Raw genomic sequence first — 20,147 nt, 5'->3', positions numbered from 1 at the left:
GTATCTGGTCTTCCTCTTCTTTAGAAAACTGCCTCTCGTCAGCAAGGTTTGTGGGATGTCTGGAGTGCATAGCTTTCTTGACTTCATGCCATATAATCTCAATTGTTTTTTTGTCAGGGCTTTGACTGGGCTATTTCAGAATGTGTATTTCATTATTATGAAGCCATTCTAAAGTCGATTTGCTTCTAAAATATAGGTTCATGTCCCATTTCAGCACCCATCCTCTTGTGTGCTTCAACTGTGTGGCAAACTACCTCAACTTTTTCGGTGAAATACCTCCATAAACTTCTGAGTTCATTGTTCCACTGACAATAGCAAACTGACAAGGGCCTGAGGCAGCAAGGTAGCCGCATATAATGGTGTTCCAGCCACCATACTCAAAGATGGAGATGATGTTTTGGTGAAGTAGTCCATGGGCCGGAACAGAAGTTGGTATCACCTGGGGTGGCAAAGTCTATCAATGTTTTTTGTAATCCTCCATGCCTGAGGGACATTATTTGGTATGATAGCCCTCTGGAAGTGGTAGCTTTCTTATATTTTTACTCACTTTTATAATGACACCAGTGCATTTCGCAATACATGCCTATATATGGATGTAGGCGTATGCAAGTGTCTGTGATGATGGGATATATTTTCATTGATGTTACATCACATGTAGACACCTTAGGGATTTTGAAAATATACAGTTTTGATGGATAATGTGCTTTCCTATGAATTATATAAGTCAAAATATATCCGTCATACACTTTTTCAGCAATATAATGCAAGGTTAGATTGATGCAGAAGCCTGTAGGAGGGTGGGTCAAATCCTAATACTTGCTATATCATATCTGTAGAGTGTGGGCTTTCAGAAAATATATGGGTTTGCTAGTTCAATATAAATTATACACCTATTTAGGCCAAAAACCCATAACTGTCTAATGGATTTCAATGGAAATCAATGCATTTCAATGTAATCCCAAACACATTACATAACTATGGTATAGAGGAATGTAGGAAGTTGGGAGATGTCACAATGCACATTATATCACATCTGGACTGTGTAGACCTTGGAAAATAAATGGATTGGATAGCTTAATAGAAATTACACAGTTATTTTATACCCACACCTCATGGCCGTCCATTAAAAATCAATGCATTTCAAAGTACAAAGTACTTTACAGAACTTAAGTACAGATAGAGGAAGTTGGGAGACCCCAGGTGGATAGGTTGGATTGCAACGTTTGCTATATCATATCTGGAGAGTGTGTGCTTTCAGAAAAAAACATGGGTTTGATCGCCTAATATAAGGTATGCTGCTATTTTAGGCCTAGAACTCAATTGTCCAATGGATTTGAATGAAAACCAATGCATTGCAATGTAATGCAAAGTATATTACAGAAATGTGTTGTAGATTAATGTAGGAAATTGTGAGTTGTCCCAATGCATATTATATCACATCTAGAGTATGTAGACCTTTAGAAAGTATATGGACTAGATCAATGATTCTCGAACTTTAGGCCTGGGCCCACTGGTTGGCCCTTACTGTATTCCAAGTGAGACTTGAAATCATTTTCTAAAAATCAAAATCATATTTGTTTGTAGTGTATGTTTTGTTTTATTTATTCAGTCAGTGATGAGCCCTGAAGAAGTATGAACATTTCAAGGGGACCCCGAGTTGGAATAGGTTGGGCACCCCTGGATTAGACAGTTTGATACACATTACAGAGTTATTTAGACCCAAACCTCATAGCCGTCCATTGATAATCAAAGCACTTTCAGGTAATGCAAAGTGCATTACAGAACTAAGGTATAGCTCAATATAAGTTGACAGATCTCTCAATGCACATTATATAGCTACTGTACTGCACCTTGGAAAAACAAATGGGCTTGATATGCAGTAGAGTTATTTTAGACTCAAAACTCATCTAGCCATTGAAAATCAAATCAAACTAGGCTATATTACAGAATGAAGGTAGGACTAAAGTGTAACGGAGAAAAATGGAAGATGCGATTGCAATTGCACACACATCAGTTTCAAGAACAGTACATGGAGATCCTGCATAACAGTATTTTCATTTTGTCTGGAACTAAACTAGACCATTACTTTTTCTGAAAATGTGTCTTTTTTTAAACATACCGTACAATCTGACTTGCTGGGTGTGTTGACTGCTGTCAAAGACAGATAAGACTAGGTATATCATGATACAGACAGAAATGGCATCAGGTGAGTCCTGTTTAATTTCATATGTGTTGTGACTAGATGTTTGAGAATGAGTAAGTACATAACTATACTACAGACTTGTGAGAACACCAACCAGCGGGACTATAACTCCACAAACATGCTGGAGGGAAGAAGGAATCTCACAGGGATTTGATTGAAAAGATATTCAAGGGAAACTAGTACATGTGCCTTGCATTGATTGTTGCCTCCGATTCTAATAGTAGAGTGAAGCACACAAAGTGAATTGAAATCATTGACTGCATGTGTAGAGCAGGTGGGGTCCTGATCTCTATCTTGGAAAGTAATCTCCTTTTCAGTGTTATTTCACAAAGGCTGGCCAATCATGCACATTGATACTGTTCAAAGGGCGGCATGTCACACAGCATGACCTGACATTAAATCCAAACAACAAAGCTGGAAAAAAGAACCTCCATGTCATCTTCCTGGATCTTGCTGATGTCTTTGGCGCCATACCCCATGAGCTTCTCCGAGTGATGTACCTCCCTATTTAAGAAAGTGCCCATTTGAACAGGAACTGGAAAGAGGACTTTCAGCTTACATCAAGATGTGGCTTGAAGTTTCATGATGTCCATTACCAATCTCACAACTTGCAGTGCACCCAGGCATGGCTACAGATGACACTGAATTCAGACATACTGTATTGTGAGATCAGTGGTGAGGGAAAAGGCATCACTTGTGGTTATTTAGTGTAATTGGAGACCTGCGATGGGAATGAGGCAGCATCAGCTCCCAAGAAGGCTGGAGATATTGGTGTATCCTTCAGTTTCCTATTCATACAGCCATTTCCTTTGAAGATTGCCCCCACATGCCCTCAGACAACCAGCTCATTATTTAGTACATTTTACCATAGAAAGGTAAATCGCAGCCGGGAAATTGAAGTCTGCATTGAAGAAGTTAGATGCAGAAGGTTTGTGGCAATATACATCACCAAAACGTCTGAGGGATGTGGGAAGCAAGGGTCTCACAGCCACCAAAAGCACAGGTATGATCACCCTGTCACTTCCCAGTAAGGGTTTACAGTATGAAGTTCAAAGACACCCTCAAAAGCCAGAGGAACTGAGCCAGAGGCCCTTAGTGTCATGTGTTCTAAAATCAACTCATTACTCAGAAATTGAAACTGTTCATGAAACTTAACCCTATCATTCTCCAATTTGTTGCGCCAGCAACCAGCAATCACCAATGATGCTGATTGGATGGGGGAAAAGCCACAGGACCCAACAAATGGCAAACAGCTCCTAAATTCAACTTCATCATTTATCATTCACCATGTTTTCTATACAGCTATAGCGCAAACACTGAATCTCTTCATGACTGGGTTTTTGGAAGACTAGATATAATAGCCCAACCTGGCTGATTATAATAATAGTGATGGAGATTTTGAAAATTCACACACATTATAATTTGTTAAAACAACATACCATAGGTGCAATTGCCATGTTATGTGTGAAGGATTCTGAATGCACTATTTGCTTTCTTTTCATTGAACAGTCATTGTGTCATTAAATTCTCATTTCTTCTTTTGCAAATGCCATTCTGAGAGTTACGTATCCTCTTGACCTCTTGCCTTGTTCTAATTAATCTTGTTTTCAAACACTTGAGTGTCCACCTCCTGTAGACTCAAGTTGAGCCATTTTTGCAACCAAGACACTATGGTCTCTATCAAGATCTAATATGCCTGGTCAGCCATTGAATAGTACTTTCTGAAAATAACATCCACATGCCCATCAACTAGTCATCCACACGGTGTCAGAAACTTTTTCCATAACTGCAAGTAGGCTATATCATAAAAGGAGACCAGGCAACAGTTTTTCACTTCATGGGTGACCCAATACTACCAGTGCTTATGGGTTTGAGGTTCAAAACAAAATTGCCAAAAGAAAATCTCATTTCATGTGAAGAAGTAAGCGTCATCAAGTTTGTATGGATAGCACTCTGGCCCATTTTAGGACATCTTAGCATGCATCTCCAGCACATGCCTACCCTCACTTTAATTTATTAGAAATATAGGCTAAATGTGTCCTGGCCCACTGACTGAAAAAAGATTATTTAACAGAATGTATGTAGGCTTTCTAAAGATCCACTGGATGTGACATTTGTGTTGTGATATCTCCCAACTTCCTACACTCCTCTACCTTAGTTCTACAATGTAATTGCAGAATTTGCATTTGCAATGCATTTCAATGGTCAGCATCTAAAGTACCTGAATTATGTGCATTTAGCAATCTAATCCATATATTTTCCAAAGGTTCATAATGTGCATTTAAACACTTCCTAACTTCCTCTATCCCTACATAAGCTCTGCAAAGTCCTAAAGATTTCATACTTTTAAATGCATTGATTTTTAATGGACGGCCTTGAGTTGTGGGTCTAAAATGGGTTATTTGTAGTAAGCTATCCAATCCATATATTGTCTTAGGTCTATACACTGTAGATGTGATATAATGTGCATTGAGGCATCTCACAACTTCCTACATTCCACTATACCTTAGTTATGTAATGTGCTTTGCATTACATCGAAATGCATTGATTTCCATTGAAATCCATTGGACAGTTATGGGTTTTGGGCCTAAATAGGTGTATAATTTACATTAAACTAGCAAACCCATATATTTCCTGAATGCCCACACCCTACAGATATGATATAGCAATCATTGGGATTTGACCCACCCTCCTACAGGCTTCTGCATCAATCTAACCTTGCATTATATTGCTAAAAAGTGTACGACGGATACATTTTGACTGATATAATTCATAGGAAAGTACATTATCCATCAAACCTGTATATTTTTAAAATCCCTAAGGTGTCTACATGTGATGTAACATCAATAAAAACATATACCATCATCACAGACACTTGCATACGCCTACATTCATATACAGGCATGTATTGCGAAATGCACTGGGTGTCATTAAAAAAAGTGAGTACAAATATAAGAAAGCTACCACTTCCAGAGGGCTATCATACCAAATAATGTCCCTCAGGCATGGAGGATTACAAAAAACATTGATAGACTTTGCCACCCCAGGTGATACCAATATGTGAAAATTTGGCCTCTGGCTCATGTACTAAAGGTGTGGTTCTCCAGTTCTCCTCAAAACATGACGTTGTGTGTTCCCCTGAACAATGCAACTTTGGTTTCAACGTTGGTCTACAGAATATTTTGCAGTAATTCTATGAAGCATATAAATGCTTTTTCGCAAACCTCAAAGGTGCAGCAATATTTTTTGGGACATAAACCCCATTTATTTTAGATTGGCAGAATGAATCCCATTTTTAGCTTTTCTTGGTTACATCTCCTCTTCTGAGTATGGTGGCAGGAGCATCATTATATGCGGCTACCTTGCTGCCTCAGGCCCTTGACAGTTTGCTATTATCAGTGGAACAATGAACTCAAGTTTATTGTGATATTTTACAGAAAAAAAAAACGTGAGGAAGTCTGTCACACAGTTGAAGCACGAGTATGGGTCCTGAAATGTGACAACAACCCATACTTTAGAAGCAAATAGACTTTAGAATGTCTTCATAATAATGAAATACACGTTTTGAAATAGCCCAGTCAAAGCCCTGACAAAAACAATTGAGATTATATGGCATGAAGTCAAGAAAGCTACGCACTCCAGACATCCCACAAACCTTGCTGACGAGAGGAAGTTCTCTAAAGAAGAGGGAGACAAGATACAAACATATTGTTTTGTTAATCTGATCTGCAACTACAGGACAAGTCTGGTTGATGATATTGCAACTAACTGAGGGTTAAAACCTACTTAATGCAAGGGTGTACTTACTTATGCCCTGCTCTCCTGTGAATGTTATGGCCTTATGGAAAAAAAAATATGATAACATGTAAATGTTTGGGTGGAATTAATTAAAGCAGACTCTGATTGTTCCTTCTTGAGATTTCCGGGAAGATCAGACCATGTTTTATGACCAATTTTGACAGAAATGTAAGACATTTCAAAGGGTGTACAAACTTTTTCCTGGGACTGTAGACAGGTTTGTTCTAGCTACCGGCACTGCGCTGCCACGAGAATAAGGAAGTAGTTAGATGACCAATCACAGCGCCTTCTTGTCTGCATCCTTCGCGTCCGCCCGACGGATGGTCAGGATTTTTTTGAGGCGCTGGATGACAGGTGCAGAGCCTCTGCGTGGGGGGCGTGGTCGCGCTCAGCCACAGATTTGACGGACGCAGAGGCTATGCGTCTGAAGCATAAATCAGGCTTAAAAGTGTGGTGTGTGGTAGTACAGAAATGATTTTAAAAGATTATAAATGTCCAGAGGGAAGATTGTGCAGTAGTACAGAGAGTCATATATAACAGTTGTATTCCTAATAGTGTAGTATATAGAGTCATATATAACAGTAGTATTCCTGATAGTGTAGTATAGAGAGTCATATATAACAGTAGTATTCCTGATCGTGTAATACAGAGAGTCATATATAACAGTAGTATTCCTGATATTGTAGTATATAGAGAGTCATATCTAACAGTAGTATTCCTGATCGTGTAGTAGGCCTTAGAGCATGACAAGGGAGTGGATTTCACTCTCATCCCATCCCGGTCCCAGAAAAAACAAATCCCATCGCGTCCACTCCTGAAAAGAATGTCTCCCATTCCTGCCCATGCACTCCCACTCAAAATCAACCGCAATCTTGTTCTTTCAAAACAACGAGGCTTTTTTTGTTTGTTTTTTAAAGGAAAAATAAGAGGCATTCCTGCTCACGTTCATTTTTATTCCCGCTCCTGCCTGCTCCCATTCGTCTTTATTCCCGCTCCTGCCCACTCCCGTTCATCTTCAAAATTTTGACTCCCATCCCGCGGGAATCCTGCAGGACCCGTGGGACCCACAGGAATTCCTGAAAAATGTCATCCTCTAGTAGGCCTATAGAGAGTCATATATAACAGTAGTATTCCTGATAGTGTAGTATATAGAGTCATATATAACAGTAGTATTCCTGATAGTGTAGTATAGAGTCATATATAACAGTAGTATATAACAGTAGTCAGGTGGTCTCACCGGAGAGCAGAGGAGAGTCCAGAGGTGTGTATGTGTGTGCATGTGATTGACCAAGTTGTATGTTTGCTTGTAGATTTGCACTTTATATATATATGTGTCTGTGTGTGTGTGTGTGTGTGTGTGTGTGTGTGTGTGTGTGTGTGTGTGTGTGTGTGTGTGTGTGTGTGTGTGTGTGTGTGTGTGTGTGTGTGTGTGTGTACTTACTGAATTGAACAATCTCCTGCATTTTCTCCCAGACTCTGAACTTCAAGTTGCCCAAGTGCTTTGCCACATTGATCAGAGCTCCTGAAAGCTTCTCTGGATTCTGCAGAGTACACTGGGCTCTGGAATAACATTCAGGAGTCAGTGCTGCTGTGTGGGTTTGGGTTCAGAACCACAGACAAGAGAGAGACAGGAGGCACATCACTCACCTTTTCACTGTGCTCTTGTAGTTCTGGAAAGAAATAGAATATTGTTAAAACCACCTTTGCATTTATTTATTTTATTCATTTTGTGAGTTGCATTCATCAGTACCATGCCTTTCAACACTCGATGACACATACTTATGCAGACAAGTAATGACATATATACACACATGCACACAGTATTTTGTGTTATCCTGTAATATTCTCAGTCTGTGAAGCTATCTTTTCATTTACTTTTTACTAACAGCTCTGTTCACCACAGTAACTGATGGACAAATAAAGAGTGAAAAGGTTACTGATAATATCTGTTGGGAGGTTCAGATATAAAACATACTGTATGATTTTATGATTCAGGCCATCTCATTGAATACCTGTTTTAAAATGCCAAAGCACTGATTCTAATGCAGTAGTTTCATGCAAGTGTGTCTGATTCATTACAACAAACAACAAATAAACAAACAAACAAACGCACAGACTCACGTACAGCCGGACAACCCAAGTTAGGCTACCTTCCGGCAGGCGAAGACACAATAATGATCTCATTGCCTAAAGACGGAGTGTAACCTACCTGCAGGAAAGTGACATCATCAGCTTCCATCTCCTCTTCTATGGCTCTGATTGATTCTGAAAGAGATGAGATCTCTTTGCTCATCTTTTCAATCTTCTCATTCATCATCTGACTCTTCTGCTCCTCTTCCTCCCTCAGTGCAGATATCCTGGATGCCTCTTCATCTCGTAGAAACTGGTGAAGCTTCTCAAACTCCTCTTTGATTTGCTTCTCGGTGGTATGGACCTGGGTCTAAAAACAAAAACCATATAATAATAACACAACACAAATAAATGTCATAATTACTCAGGTAAATGTGTAATACATCTCCAACCCTCAAATGAACGTCTTTCTTTGAAACATGTCTCACCTTAATGTGAGCTGCCGTTTGGTCACAGAGGAGTTTAACTTCTTCTAACTTCTTCAGTTTCTCTTGTAAAGGCTGCAATTTGATATTGAGCTCTCCCTGAAAGGAATGATCATTATTTTATCACAGATCACAATATAAAAAAATAATAATCGCTACATTAGTTAAGGGATTAGATTACTGGAGTGGTTATAATTTACACTACTAGATTCTTACCTTGTGTTCAAGTGCTGCTTCATCTATGGGACTGAAGTTGTGATTTTTATGTTTCTTTGAGTCTCTGCAAACCAAACACATTGCTTCTTGATCCTCCAGACAGAAGAGCTTGCGTTTCTCACCATGCTGAAGGCAGAGCACCTCAGACCCTGCTGAAGCTCTCTGACTCTTCTCCTGTAGGAAGGTCTCACACAGGTTCCTTAACGCCATGTTTGGGACATCAAAGTTGTTTGAGCATTCCCTCCTGCAATAGGGACATTCCCTGGATCCCTTCCCCTCCCAGAACTGCTGCAGACAGGCCTTACACGCACTGTGAGCACACGTCAGTATGACAGGATCCTTGTAGATGTCACAGCACACAGGACAGGTGAGATCTTCTTCAAGCTTTGATGCCATTTTCTCCTATACAAGATAAATCAGAAAACCATAGTTATGGATAGGCCTACCTATTCCACTCATCTCTCCCTCTCTCTTCCCCTCTCCCTTTCCCTCTCTCTCTCTCTCTGTCTTTCTCTCCCTCCCTCTCTCCCTCCCTCTCCCTCCCTCTCTCTCTGTCTCTCTGTGTGTGTGTGTGTGTGTGTGTGTGTGTGTGTGTGTGTGTGTGTGTGTGTGTGTGTGTGTGTGTGTGTGTGTGTGTGTGTGTGTGTGTGTGTGTGTGTGTGTGTGTGCGTGTGTGTGTATGTCTTGCCGTACAACTAATGGCCACTGAATGAATGTTACCAGCTGATCAGGAACATGATATGAATTCATGAAATGGGGACATTTGAAAATATTACATTACGTCAACCTAATTGCAATATTTGAACCAAAACAGTGCAAGAAAATGCCACAATTGTCACAGTTTAAAGTACGTAGGAGGATAAACCAGCTCTCTACACCTGTTGCAGCTAGTTTACTTTCACTTTTGATTTGGTGGAATAAGAAACAATCTCAAAGTTTTAACTGTCAATATATTAATGAAAACATCCTCCATTCATTCTGCAAGCCATTAAACGAAAGGAAAATATGTATTATTACTATTACTATTAAAGTAAAAAGTGTCACACACCTGTTGAAGTGTTACGAGTGCCTTCTGTACCTCAGCCTTCACTTCCTCATTCCCAAAGGGAGAGGGAGAGGGAGAGGGGAAGAGGGAGGGACTCAGACAGGCAGAAGCAGCAGGCACTGTACTGTCCAAGCTATTCCACTGCAGGAGATAGTCAAGCTAACGTAGGTCAGTAACATCAGCAAAACCTTCAAAGACGGTTTTGTCTCCTCAATCTCCTTAAAGTTTCCAAACATTTTTTGTCACAAGACCCCATTTTGACATTCCACATTTCTGAGGATTTTCACAACAAGAAATAATACATGACTGAGCTACAGTACATAATATACAAGGTATTAAACCTATAGACATTTTGTAAAAAATAGTGTTTCAAAGATAATTATGTGATATTAATTAAAATTCACAGTTGAAAAATACTGTCACACTAATGTCACAAAGTACAGTAGATCTTTGAAAAGAAAAGGTTTTGATGTAAGAAGGAACATAATAGGTCAACCTGATGGACCTCATTCCCACTGAGGAGAAACCCCTACCTGGGAGACAAGAGGGGCCTGTACTAAGAAGCTGGTTCAGGAGTAAACCAGGTTGAGTTAAGTGGTAAATCATTTAATAGAAGAGCCTGGAGTCCTCATTGTCTTTAGAACCCAGAGGACTCCAGGCTCTTCTATTGAATGATTTACGTCTTAACTTAATTTACTCCTGAACCAGCTCCTTAGTACAGGCCCAAGGACTGGAGGGATGTGGAGCACATGTGGTGGGTGAGAAGGATGAAAACAAACCTGAACATTGAGCTCCACATCTGCAGACAGCTGTTACACCTTTTTAGAACTACTTCAACGCACCTTTTCAAAAATACCTTCATAATACTGAAAACTGTGTTAGTTTGTAGCACATGTGGGTGAGGAGGATGAAAACAAACCCCTCATGACTGATGAGCTCCACATCTGCTGACAGCTGATTGGTCGAGTGAATTGTCCTCGAGTCACACATCTCAAGGAAAGACAAAGTTGCTACGTGTACATGATGTTTTTGAATCGGATCTAATAGATCGGATTTAAGTAGATCGAATTAAGAGTTATTTTGCGACGTGTATACATGGCAATTTCACTTAAATGCGATTAAACGTCTGGGGAAAATAAAGCATTGCGATTGGACTGAGGACGCACGTGCTGAGTGAGCCAAATAAGGCGTGGGGGCGTGGTCGCCAAACCTCCGGGGAACTACTGGGACACAAGCTTATCTTCAGCCCGAAAAATGAATTCCCTCAGTGGACTCAAGGCTGGTAAAATCCCACTGGGTCTGGTTCTTTCAAATGCTAGTTAGCACCCTCCTAGCTTAGAAAAACGAACTGGTGAAAGGGTGATGTGGAGTAACTTTGTTGTGCTTAATTACTTCGTGGGGCACTTTTACATCAATATATGGAAGCCACAACATTTATAGTCGCTTAGGGACTTTAAATTAAGCAAAACTTTCATGTGAAAATCAACAGGAAGTGCCGCCATCTTTTTCTCACTGACAAAGAGCACGGGCTCTTGGCGCCATCGTGTGGTCAACGAGCATGCGTGGAACGACCGGATTTATTGTAATTCTGATTAAAAGGTTACATGACAGAGGAACGTGTTTAATCGGATTTAAAAGAAGAATAAACCACCCACTTTAATCGGACTTAAGTTTAAATCGGAATAAACTTAAATCCTGTTCGGTAAGTGTTTACATGATGTTTTTAAAGTGGAATTAAGTTTTAATGAGATTTAAAGTGAGTTAAATCGGATTTAAATGCCTCATGTAAACGTACCAAATGAGAACTGAGAGACTTGTTTGAATACAAATAGTAATCTCCATTAATGGCACTGTTTCATTTAACATGTTTCTCATACACAAATGGAGATGCTGCTTCAAAAGCTCAATGAAATATAAAATAATGCAATGATTTCCTCAAAGGTGTACCCAAATGTTTATATGCCATGTGGGGAAGACTAGCACTGTTTGGACTAATATTTGGACTTGTTCCCCTATGAGGAGAGCAGCAGGTTGGGCCAGTACATGCTCCCAGAGGACACACACCCTTAATCTACTACTACTATTCTATACACCATTAGACAAGAGAAAGATGCAATCAGTAATGAACAAGTGTAATTTTAACAAAAAGTTTTCTTTAGGAATCAACTACATTCCAGTCATTAAATAATGGTCAATTTGGCCTCTAAGGTCTCAGTAATGTCTGACCCTGTATTGGTGGTCAAGGACTGTAACATGACACAGGAAGACCATATCAACACAAGTCTTACATCAGCAAATAATGTCTTAGTGCTGTGCACTCTCTCTCTCTCTCTCTGGAAGCTGCTGTTTCGCATCACCAAGCCTCAGACACAATGAGTTCTGGGTGTGCCTTGTTGGGGTCCAGAGTAACCGGAACTGCAGAGAGGAAGAAGACACACAGAAGTCGAACAATAAAGGCACGTTCAGGCCGACATAGAACTGTGACGGTGCCCGTTCCTGCACATAATCTCGAACCGAAAGTCTGAGCGTGCATGACTGGACAGTTGTTTGCGATGCGAACTGAACAATACTTGTTTTTTTTTTCTGCGTACCATGACAACAATGTGGATGTCAGCAGGTTTATCTGGGTAACAAATGGGCACATACAGAACAGTGCAGAGCCTGGTATGACCGTAGGTGGTTAGTAGGTAAGAACTTTAGTTCTGACTGGTGTGGGCAGTATGAGTGGTGTGGAATTGTGATGTGAATGACAGTAAGACACATGAGCTGAACACTGAACTGAATGGTCTCTATGTGTGTGTCAGGGTTTCAGCACGTCACTGTGTCTAATATTATGTTTCTTTGAATGTGCCATATGGGTGTGCAGGCCTGTGTGCCTCTGCATGTGTGTGTCTCAGCTTACCCGCGTGTAATAAATTATACTCTACTCTACTCTACTCTAGTCCTTGCTCTGCTGCTGCCATCTGCTGGATACATGCAGTACTGACTTTATTTGCAGGCAGGAGTCAGGACACACCCAACAAGGGGTCATTATCAGACCTCCCGCACTCTCTTCTTGCTTGCGTACTCATGCTTCATTGATGCCCCACCTCACAGTCAACATGAGCAGAACTTTTTGGGGACGTTTACCAATTCAACATCCCTATTGCAAATGAGAAAATGTCCTTTGAATTGTGCTTTGGTGAGTAAAACTTTGCCTTGCATCCCTAGGCCACAAGCAAAACCTATTTTGCCTTCAAACATGGGATTCCCATTAGGCTTTATTTTTATTTAAAAAACTATAATGAACACTGTTGGACATTTTTGCAACTATTTCAAACTATGAATGCTTTCTCAATCTGCACAGATTCAACACACCTTTTCAAAAAAATGCCTTGCTTATATCAAAAATGTATCAAATGTATGCAGAGACCCGTACTGAAGATTTTTTTTTGGTTGAGTGAATTGGCCTCAAGTTGCACATTTCAAGGAAATACAGAATGACAATAGCAAGAGTTTGGAAGCAAATAGTAAGTTTTATTAATAGCACTGTTAACACATTTCTTATGTGAATATGAAGATGATTTGTCAAAAGCTCAACAAAGGATAAAATCATGTAATGATTTTCCCAAAGGTATACCCAAACCCTTTAATGCAATGTGGGGAACACAAGTACTGTTTAGACTAATATTTATGTGTGGTGTCAGTTCCTCACACCTCTATGAGGAGAGAGCAGCAGGTTGGAGACAGTAGATGCTCCCAGAGGACACACACATAAACACACCACTCTACCACTAATATTCTATACACCATTAGAAAGTAATTAAAGACAAAGTGTTATTTAGACATGCATGCATGCCATTAAAAATGTTAATTTGGCCTGTAAGGCCTCACTAATTCCTGACCCTGGACTGGTGGTCTTGACATTATGGACTATTGAAAAGGACTTTAACATACAGTACAATATGCCAATAGCACAGCACAGGTATTACATCAATGCGCACACACACATACACACATATGCAAAAAAACTTGTTGTGCACACATGCAAACACACACACACACACACACACACACACACACACACGCACACACACACACACACGCACACACACACACGCACACACACACACACACACACACACACACACACACACACACACAGACACACACACAGCTAAATTTGTCTACCTGTGCTGCTCTACTTTTATAGAGGTCTTCACTGGTAGCATCCTCAGAGGACAGGCATTACAATCAGTATTAAAATATGGAAACACTCTCTCAGTGAAAGTGTGTGTGAAGGTGTGTAAATGTGTGTTATTATCGAGGTCAGAGAATGACAGCTTTCCTCTGTCCCAGTCCAGCTGCACTCTGATCCTCTGGAGTTTCTTCTTCACTGTGAGGACAGTGGGGAGCTGTGGTGGGGTATGCACTCCATAATTACTATCATAATAAAACACATACCACTGTCCACTCAAGGAGTCGAGGTATCCCGTCCTCTGGAGAGACTCTGTCATCACACCCACATTCCAGCCTGTGTTGTCCCCAACTTCCACATCCCAGCAGTGTGTCCCTGAGTTAAAGCCCTCAGAGCTCAGAAGACAGCCATACTTATCAAATCTCTCTGCATTACCAGGAAGCTGCTGTTTCACATCACCACTCCTCACACTGGTAAGATCCTCAGACAGAATCAGTTCTGGGTGTGCAGTGTTGGGGTCCAGAGTAACAGGAGCTGCAGAGAGGAAGAAAACACACAGAAGCTGAACAATAAAGGCACGTTCAGGCCGACATAGATGAGAACTGAACAATATTTTTCCTCTGCATGCCATGACAACAATGTGGATGTCAGCAGGTTTATCTGGGTAACAAATAGTCACATACAGAACAGTGCAGAGCCCTGTGTGTGTGTGTGTGTGTGTGTGTGTGTGTGTGTGTGTGTGTGTGTGTGTGTGTGTGTGTGTGTGTGTGTGTGTGTAATGTACAGTATTGTGTGCTGTATATTTGTGCGGTAACACTTTATTTTACATCTATTAGCACTAATACATACAATGTGCCTGTATAAGTAACTTGTAAGGCATGTACAAAGCAAAATCAAACATTTGTTAGGCATGTATTCGCAAATGTCTTGTTCATGCACAATAAGGCCGACATAGAACCATACCGGTGCCCGTTCCTGCACCCGATCTCGAACCGAAAGTCTGAGCGTGCGGGACCAGAAAGTTGGTTTGCAATGCGAACTGAACAATACTTGGTTTTTCCTCTGCGTACCATGACGACAATGTGGATGTCAGCAGGTTTATCTGGGTAACTAATAGTCACATATAGAACAGTGCAGAGCCCTGTATGACCGTTTGTGTGTGTGTGTGTGTGTGTGTTTGTGTGTGTGTGTGTGTGTGTGTGTGTGTGTGTGTGTGTGTGTGTGTGTGTGTGTGTGTGTGTGTGTGTGTGTGTGTGTGTGTGTGTGTGTTGTGGGTAAGGGACGGGGGCATGGCTGTATGTGTGGGACAGCACATGTTGTAGAGTATTTAGTGGAGAGGTGTTTGGATTCGTGTGTGTGTGGACGTCCCTGTGCTGTACAATTTTGTGTTTGTGTGTGGGCGCATACAGATAGTAAATGAAGAAGAAAGAGATACAAAAAGCAGTCAAACATGGTAGGGTGACCAGACGTCCGGGTTTGCCCGGACATGTCCTACTTTTGAGACCTAAAAAAATGTCCGGGGGGAATTTCAGAAATATCCGGGATTTCGTTTGACTGCCTGAAATACTCAGGCGTCGCCACAAACTCCTCGCTTGAAACAAAAAGTACTGTAGGCAGGCCTATGTACCAGAAATAGTAACGCACGGTGTCTTACATAAGTAACTTTAATCTGACGTTTTGAAATGGTAGTTGTTAGACTAGGCCTACTCGTTACTGAAAAAAAAAGTAGTGCGACAACGTTACCGGCAACACTGGTCGTGATTACACAGTAGGGGGCTAAATATTGGTGGGGACGTGTCCCTACCGTCCCCACCATAAATTACGCCCATGCTGTAATATATACCTAATTCATCTGCACTGTAATTTTCACTCCGTTCCATTTGACTCCACTCCAGGTTTCTCTCTACCGTTCACAAATTAGTCACGCCCTTCTCATCAAATCTAGCCACTTCGCACCGTGCGTCCGAAACAAAGAGGCTTGAGACAAGAGGGCTTACTCACGTCATAACAGCGTAGTAGGAAATGATGGCGAGGGGAGTACGGAAATGTTATTCACTGTGGAACAGGTCATACAGGGCCGGTTTTTAGCATAGGCCGGCTAGGCGGTCGCCTAGAGCGCCATGTGAAGAAGGGGCGCCGAAATGGCGCTCTCCTATGCGTAATTTTGCGATATGAAGTTTTTTTTATGAAGTCGCAATCAACAAAGAGTGGCGAAAGCGCTCCTCACAGCCAATAGTAATATCGCTTCCAACTGTCTCTGGGAAGTCTGTGAACCAATAAACAGACAGTTCTGAGAAAGGGGGCGGGACGAGTGACAGCCTGCGCTCTATTTTGAATTTGGAGACTCACTCGAGAGACAGAGAGGGCAAGCGCAAACAATAGTGCTGCTCTGCTGGATGGAGATTATGTTCTCATTAAACCACTCATTGCATGATGCAGGAGTTTCAGAGGGTGTTTTGGAACTATGTGATTTAATCAGCAACCGTTTGTGATTATGGAAAGCCTAATAGTTATGAGGTTACTATTTGGAATTAGAGAGAAAAAGAGCTTTGTTTTTGATCAGAGAAATCGCTAGTTAGCATGCTAACATTAGCCAAGTATGCCATGCAATGAAATCCAGTAAAGTAGCTGTTAGTAGCCTACTCACTACTCACTAACACCCACCTGATATCATAATAGGCCTACTTGCTTAGGTTGACAAGCAATGTAAAGTAAGACTGGTGCAATGTTTAAAACAATTTTAGCTGCCATATCTCCTTCCATCCACATGAATTACCTGCTTGTTGTAAGCTTAAAAAAACATTAATTTCCAGACCAGAATGACATAGCCTACATTAATCATGTAACAGAACCATGCACAGCAGACAAGTGAGGCTATTTACTTTATTTTGTATATTATGAAATTCAATAGCGTGACAGCTCTTCTCCCTTTCTCTCACCCTGTCCCTCCAGTTCAAACACATAGATAGCCCCCTTCTCATTCTCCTACTCAAATGCACCACTATTTCCAGTCCAGAAATGAAATTGGTTTGGAAGACAGCACAAATGTGTAGCTTATTAAAATTGTTATGCTGCCATGCTTTGTGATGCTGTAGGTAGTGTAGATCAATGCAGACCTCCTTGGTAGGCTTATTGTCTACACATACATTTTACATGCAAATGTAGGCCTACCACTCTCCTGGCATTTCAATTTCACGTTACAATTCAAACACATTGATAACCTCCATCTCATCTGGGGTTGGGGGCCCCACCACCATCACATCCAACATACCACACAGTGAAGCTACTTTCATGCGACTCAATCTGATGTGTTGGTCGCCTGTCAAAAAGAACCACAAATCCATTTGATGAAAAACGGTTATTGTTCTTGATGCTATTTAGTTAAGCTTACTACGGATATTACTCTTGTGATCTGTAAGGTATAAGAAAGGGGGGGGGGGGGCGCCAGAACTCGAACTCGCCTAGGGCACCAAATAAGCCAGAACCGGCCCTGAGGTCATAGGACAGCGTGAATGTCTGTCAGCTGTCCTTAATTACCCTAACAGCTGCCGTTACTTGGCCACAAATTACGGAGTACGAAAATGGCATCCATCGTGGATGGATGACCAATGACCATGCGCAAGGGAGTTAATTTTCCATCCACTCGTGTCCTCAGGCAACGCCCCCGTACTACACCGTGGCCAATGCATTCCCCGCCATGAGATTGTTCTTTCTCTTGAGTTTCTTTGGTCTGAACGCAGAAGTAGCCTAGGGGACAAGCCAGTGCACCCCATGTTTACAAGCGAAAGCGCATCTGTCCGCCGGTTCTACGGACTGCAATGCAGATAGAAACGCAAATGCACGTTCGCGGTGGAGTTTAAAAAAAAATCCCGCGTGTGAAGCCAGGTATGAAGGTAATCTAACACAGGAGTAAGCCTAGTAACACCACCAAATCCATAATTTAGGGAGGTACAAGTTTTGTTACACCTTGTCACAAGACTTAGCCTAAAAATTCTTTCATGATCTGACATTTCCAAGTTATTTGGAAAAGCAATTTCCCAGAGCTAGAAGGACTCATTCCTGAGTTAAGAAATTAAGCTTCTTTTCCTGTCTATTGCCTTTGCTGTTATTGATAACGCTGTATGGGTTAGCTTATTAATGGTAGGTAAAACTCCAGTTCCTCTCTTAATGGCTGCAGCGCTCATTGCTAATCTCTGAGCGCCACTACAAATAGCCTAGCTAAGTAGGCCTAATGGATGACAGTGGAGGGGTAAATTGTGAGGTGTCTTATAAACATATTAAGCCTAAAATGTAGCCTAATAGAACTTCATTATCAATTCAGTTGAAAACTTATTTTTTATATTTTTATATTTAGTTTCCAATGTTATATAGCCTAATGCTGTTCATCTTTGTGGGGAATGGCTGAGATGGGCCTACATGATGGTGAATCTATATTTAAAAACATAATGCAGAAATTAGAATAGGCCTATGAAACTGAGCTGCATTGTTATGGTGTTAAGCTACTCCAATATAGGTGTTAGGCCTACTATCTAGGATTGTAACAAAGGCACACTCTGCATCATATGATAACACAAATCATGTGATAGGCCTATAGGCGTAATGGAAGAGATTTTAATTGTCATTTATGGTAGACAAATGAATGTGCATGCCAAAAAGTTCAAGTGGCTTTAAAACAAATGACGCATTTTGGATGCGTTGATACTTTATAGGCATACTATCATACCTCATGCCCATATACTTTCATACCTGTAGATACACAGATACACCGATGACCACCCCCCCCCCTCCCCCCAAAAAAAGTGTCCTCCTTTTTACAAACCCAAATCTGGTCACCCTAAAACGTGGTGTCATAAGAATCAAAGTGTCATTATAGGGCGAATAGAGGTAGTCAGGTATAGGCCTACAAATAAACGTAAAGGCTGCATGGTTGTTGACCCAGGGGATCCACTCCTACACACCTGGCTAAAGGAGGTGTGCAAGAAGTCTACACAAATAGTGCACAGTGTAAAGGGCAGATTAGACTTCAGCAACGCTGCTCGTCAAATGTCGCTTGGGAGTGGTCACGATTCGTTCGTGACTCACGAACCAGCTTTGCATTTATGCAACTGCGCCCATCTGGCTCATGTCGCAAGACACATTTCAAATAGCGCGATTACCTTCACTACATTGCAAGCACTGCGGCCATTACTAAGCAATATTGACCACCATTATTAAGCATCGTTGCTTTCTAGCTCAGTTAGCTAAGTACTTTCACACAAACTGCAGAAAATGCATGCATGGAAACATTTGACTCTGCCAATGTGTGTAAAACATTCGGTTGAGGAGAACAACAGGGTAGCCGTACACTACGGTAGAAAGAAAGCGTTAATATTACAGTTTTTCCTGATTGCTTACACACAATTTTCGGAATCAGTTCTCGAATTCTCATAACTCCACACACAAATCTCCATACCTCACACACAGCGGGCAAAACTCCTCACTACCTCTGAAAAATGCATGTCTTGTCTCAAAGCAATGTACTCTCTTCTAAAAAGGCAATTTTGTTCTCAAATGATACACACAAGCAGTCATTTTAATACACTCTTATGTGAACCATTGAACTAGAGTAGAAAGAACTAGAGTAGAAACTTATTTTCTTCACTGGAGTAAAAGAAACAAATCCCATGCCATCCACTCCTGAAAAGAATGTCTACCAATCCTGCCCACTCTCACTCAAAATCAACCGCAATCTTGTTCTTTCAAAACAACGAGGGTTTTTTTGTTCGTTTTTTAAAGAAAAAATAGGGCATTCCCGCTCACGTTCATTTTTATTCCCGCTCGTGCCTGCTCCCATTCATCTTTATTCCCGCTCCTGCCCGCTCCCGTTCATCTTTAAAATTTTGACTCCCATCCCGAGGGGAATCCAGCAGGACCCGCGGGACCCACGGGAATTCCTGAAAAATGTCATCCTCTAGTAGGCCTATAGAGAGTCATATATAACAGTAGTATTCCTGATAGTAGAGAGTGATATATAACAGTAGTGTTCGTGTAGTATAGAGTCATATATAAGAGTAGTATTCCTGATAGTGCTTTAGAGTCAGGTTGTCTCACAGGACAGCGGAGGAGAGTCCAGGGAGGTGTGTGTGTGTGCGTGTGATTGATGAAGTTGTAGGT

At 41.2% G+C, this 20,147-nt stretch overlaps 1 protein-coding gene across 1 annotated transcript in view; it reads right to left on the bottom strand.

Moving 5' to 3' along the window:
• The window catches only part of LOC134435977 (E3 ubiquitin-protein ligase TRIM39-like), a 33,008-nt gene that overhangs the window by 7,914 nt on the left and 4,947 nt on the right, over nt 1–20,147 (bottom strand). The window contains exons 2-6 of the mRNA XM_063185008.1: nt 8,773–9,156; nt 8,560–8,655; nt 8,211–8,441; nt 7,649–7,671; nt 7,443–7,561 (exon numbers count right to left, since the gene is read on the bottom strand). Of these exons, the coding sequence (XP_063041078.1) occupies nt 7,443–7,561; nt 7,649–7,671; nt 8,211–8,441; nt 8,560–8,655; nt 8,773–9,156 (853 nt within the window). The remainder of the gene's footprint in view (nt 1–7,442; nt 7,562–7,648; nt 7,672–8,210; nt 8,442–8,559; nt 8,656–8,772; nt 9,157–20,147) is intronic.

This window comes from Engraulis encrasicolus, chromosome 20 (genome assembly GCF_034702125.1).
Source record: "Engraulis encrasicolus isolate BLACKSEA-1 chromosome 20, IST_EnEncr_1.0, whole genome shotgun sequence".
NCBI classification, from domain to species: Eukaryota; Metazoa; Chordata; class Actinopteri; order Clupeiformes; family Engraulidae; genus Engraulis; species Engraulis encrasicolus.
The sequence above is the reverse complement of the archived record's forward strand: the minus strand, read 5'-3'. Positions and strand labels throughout refer to the sequence as shown.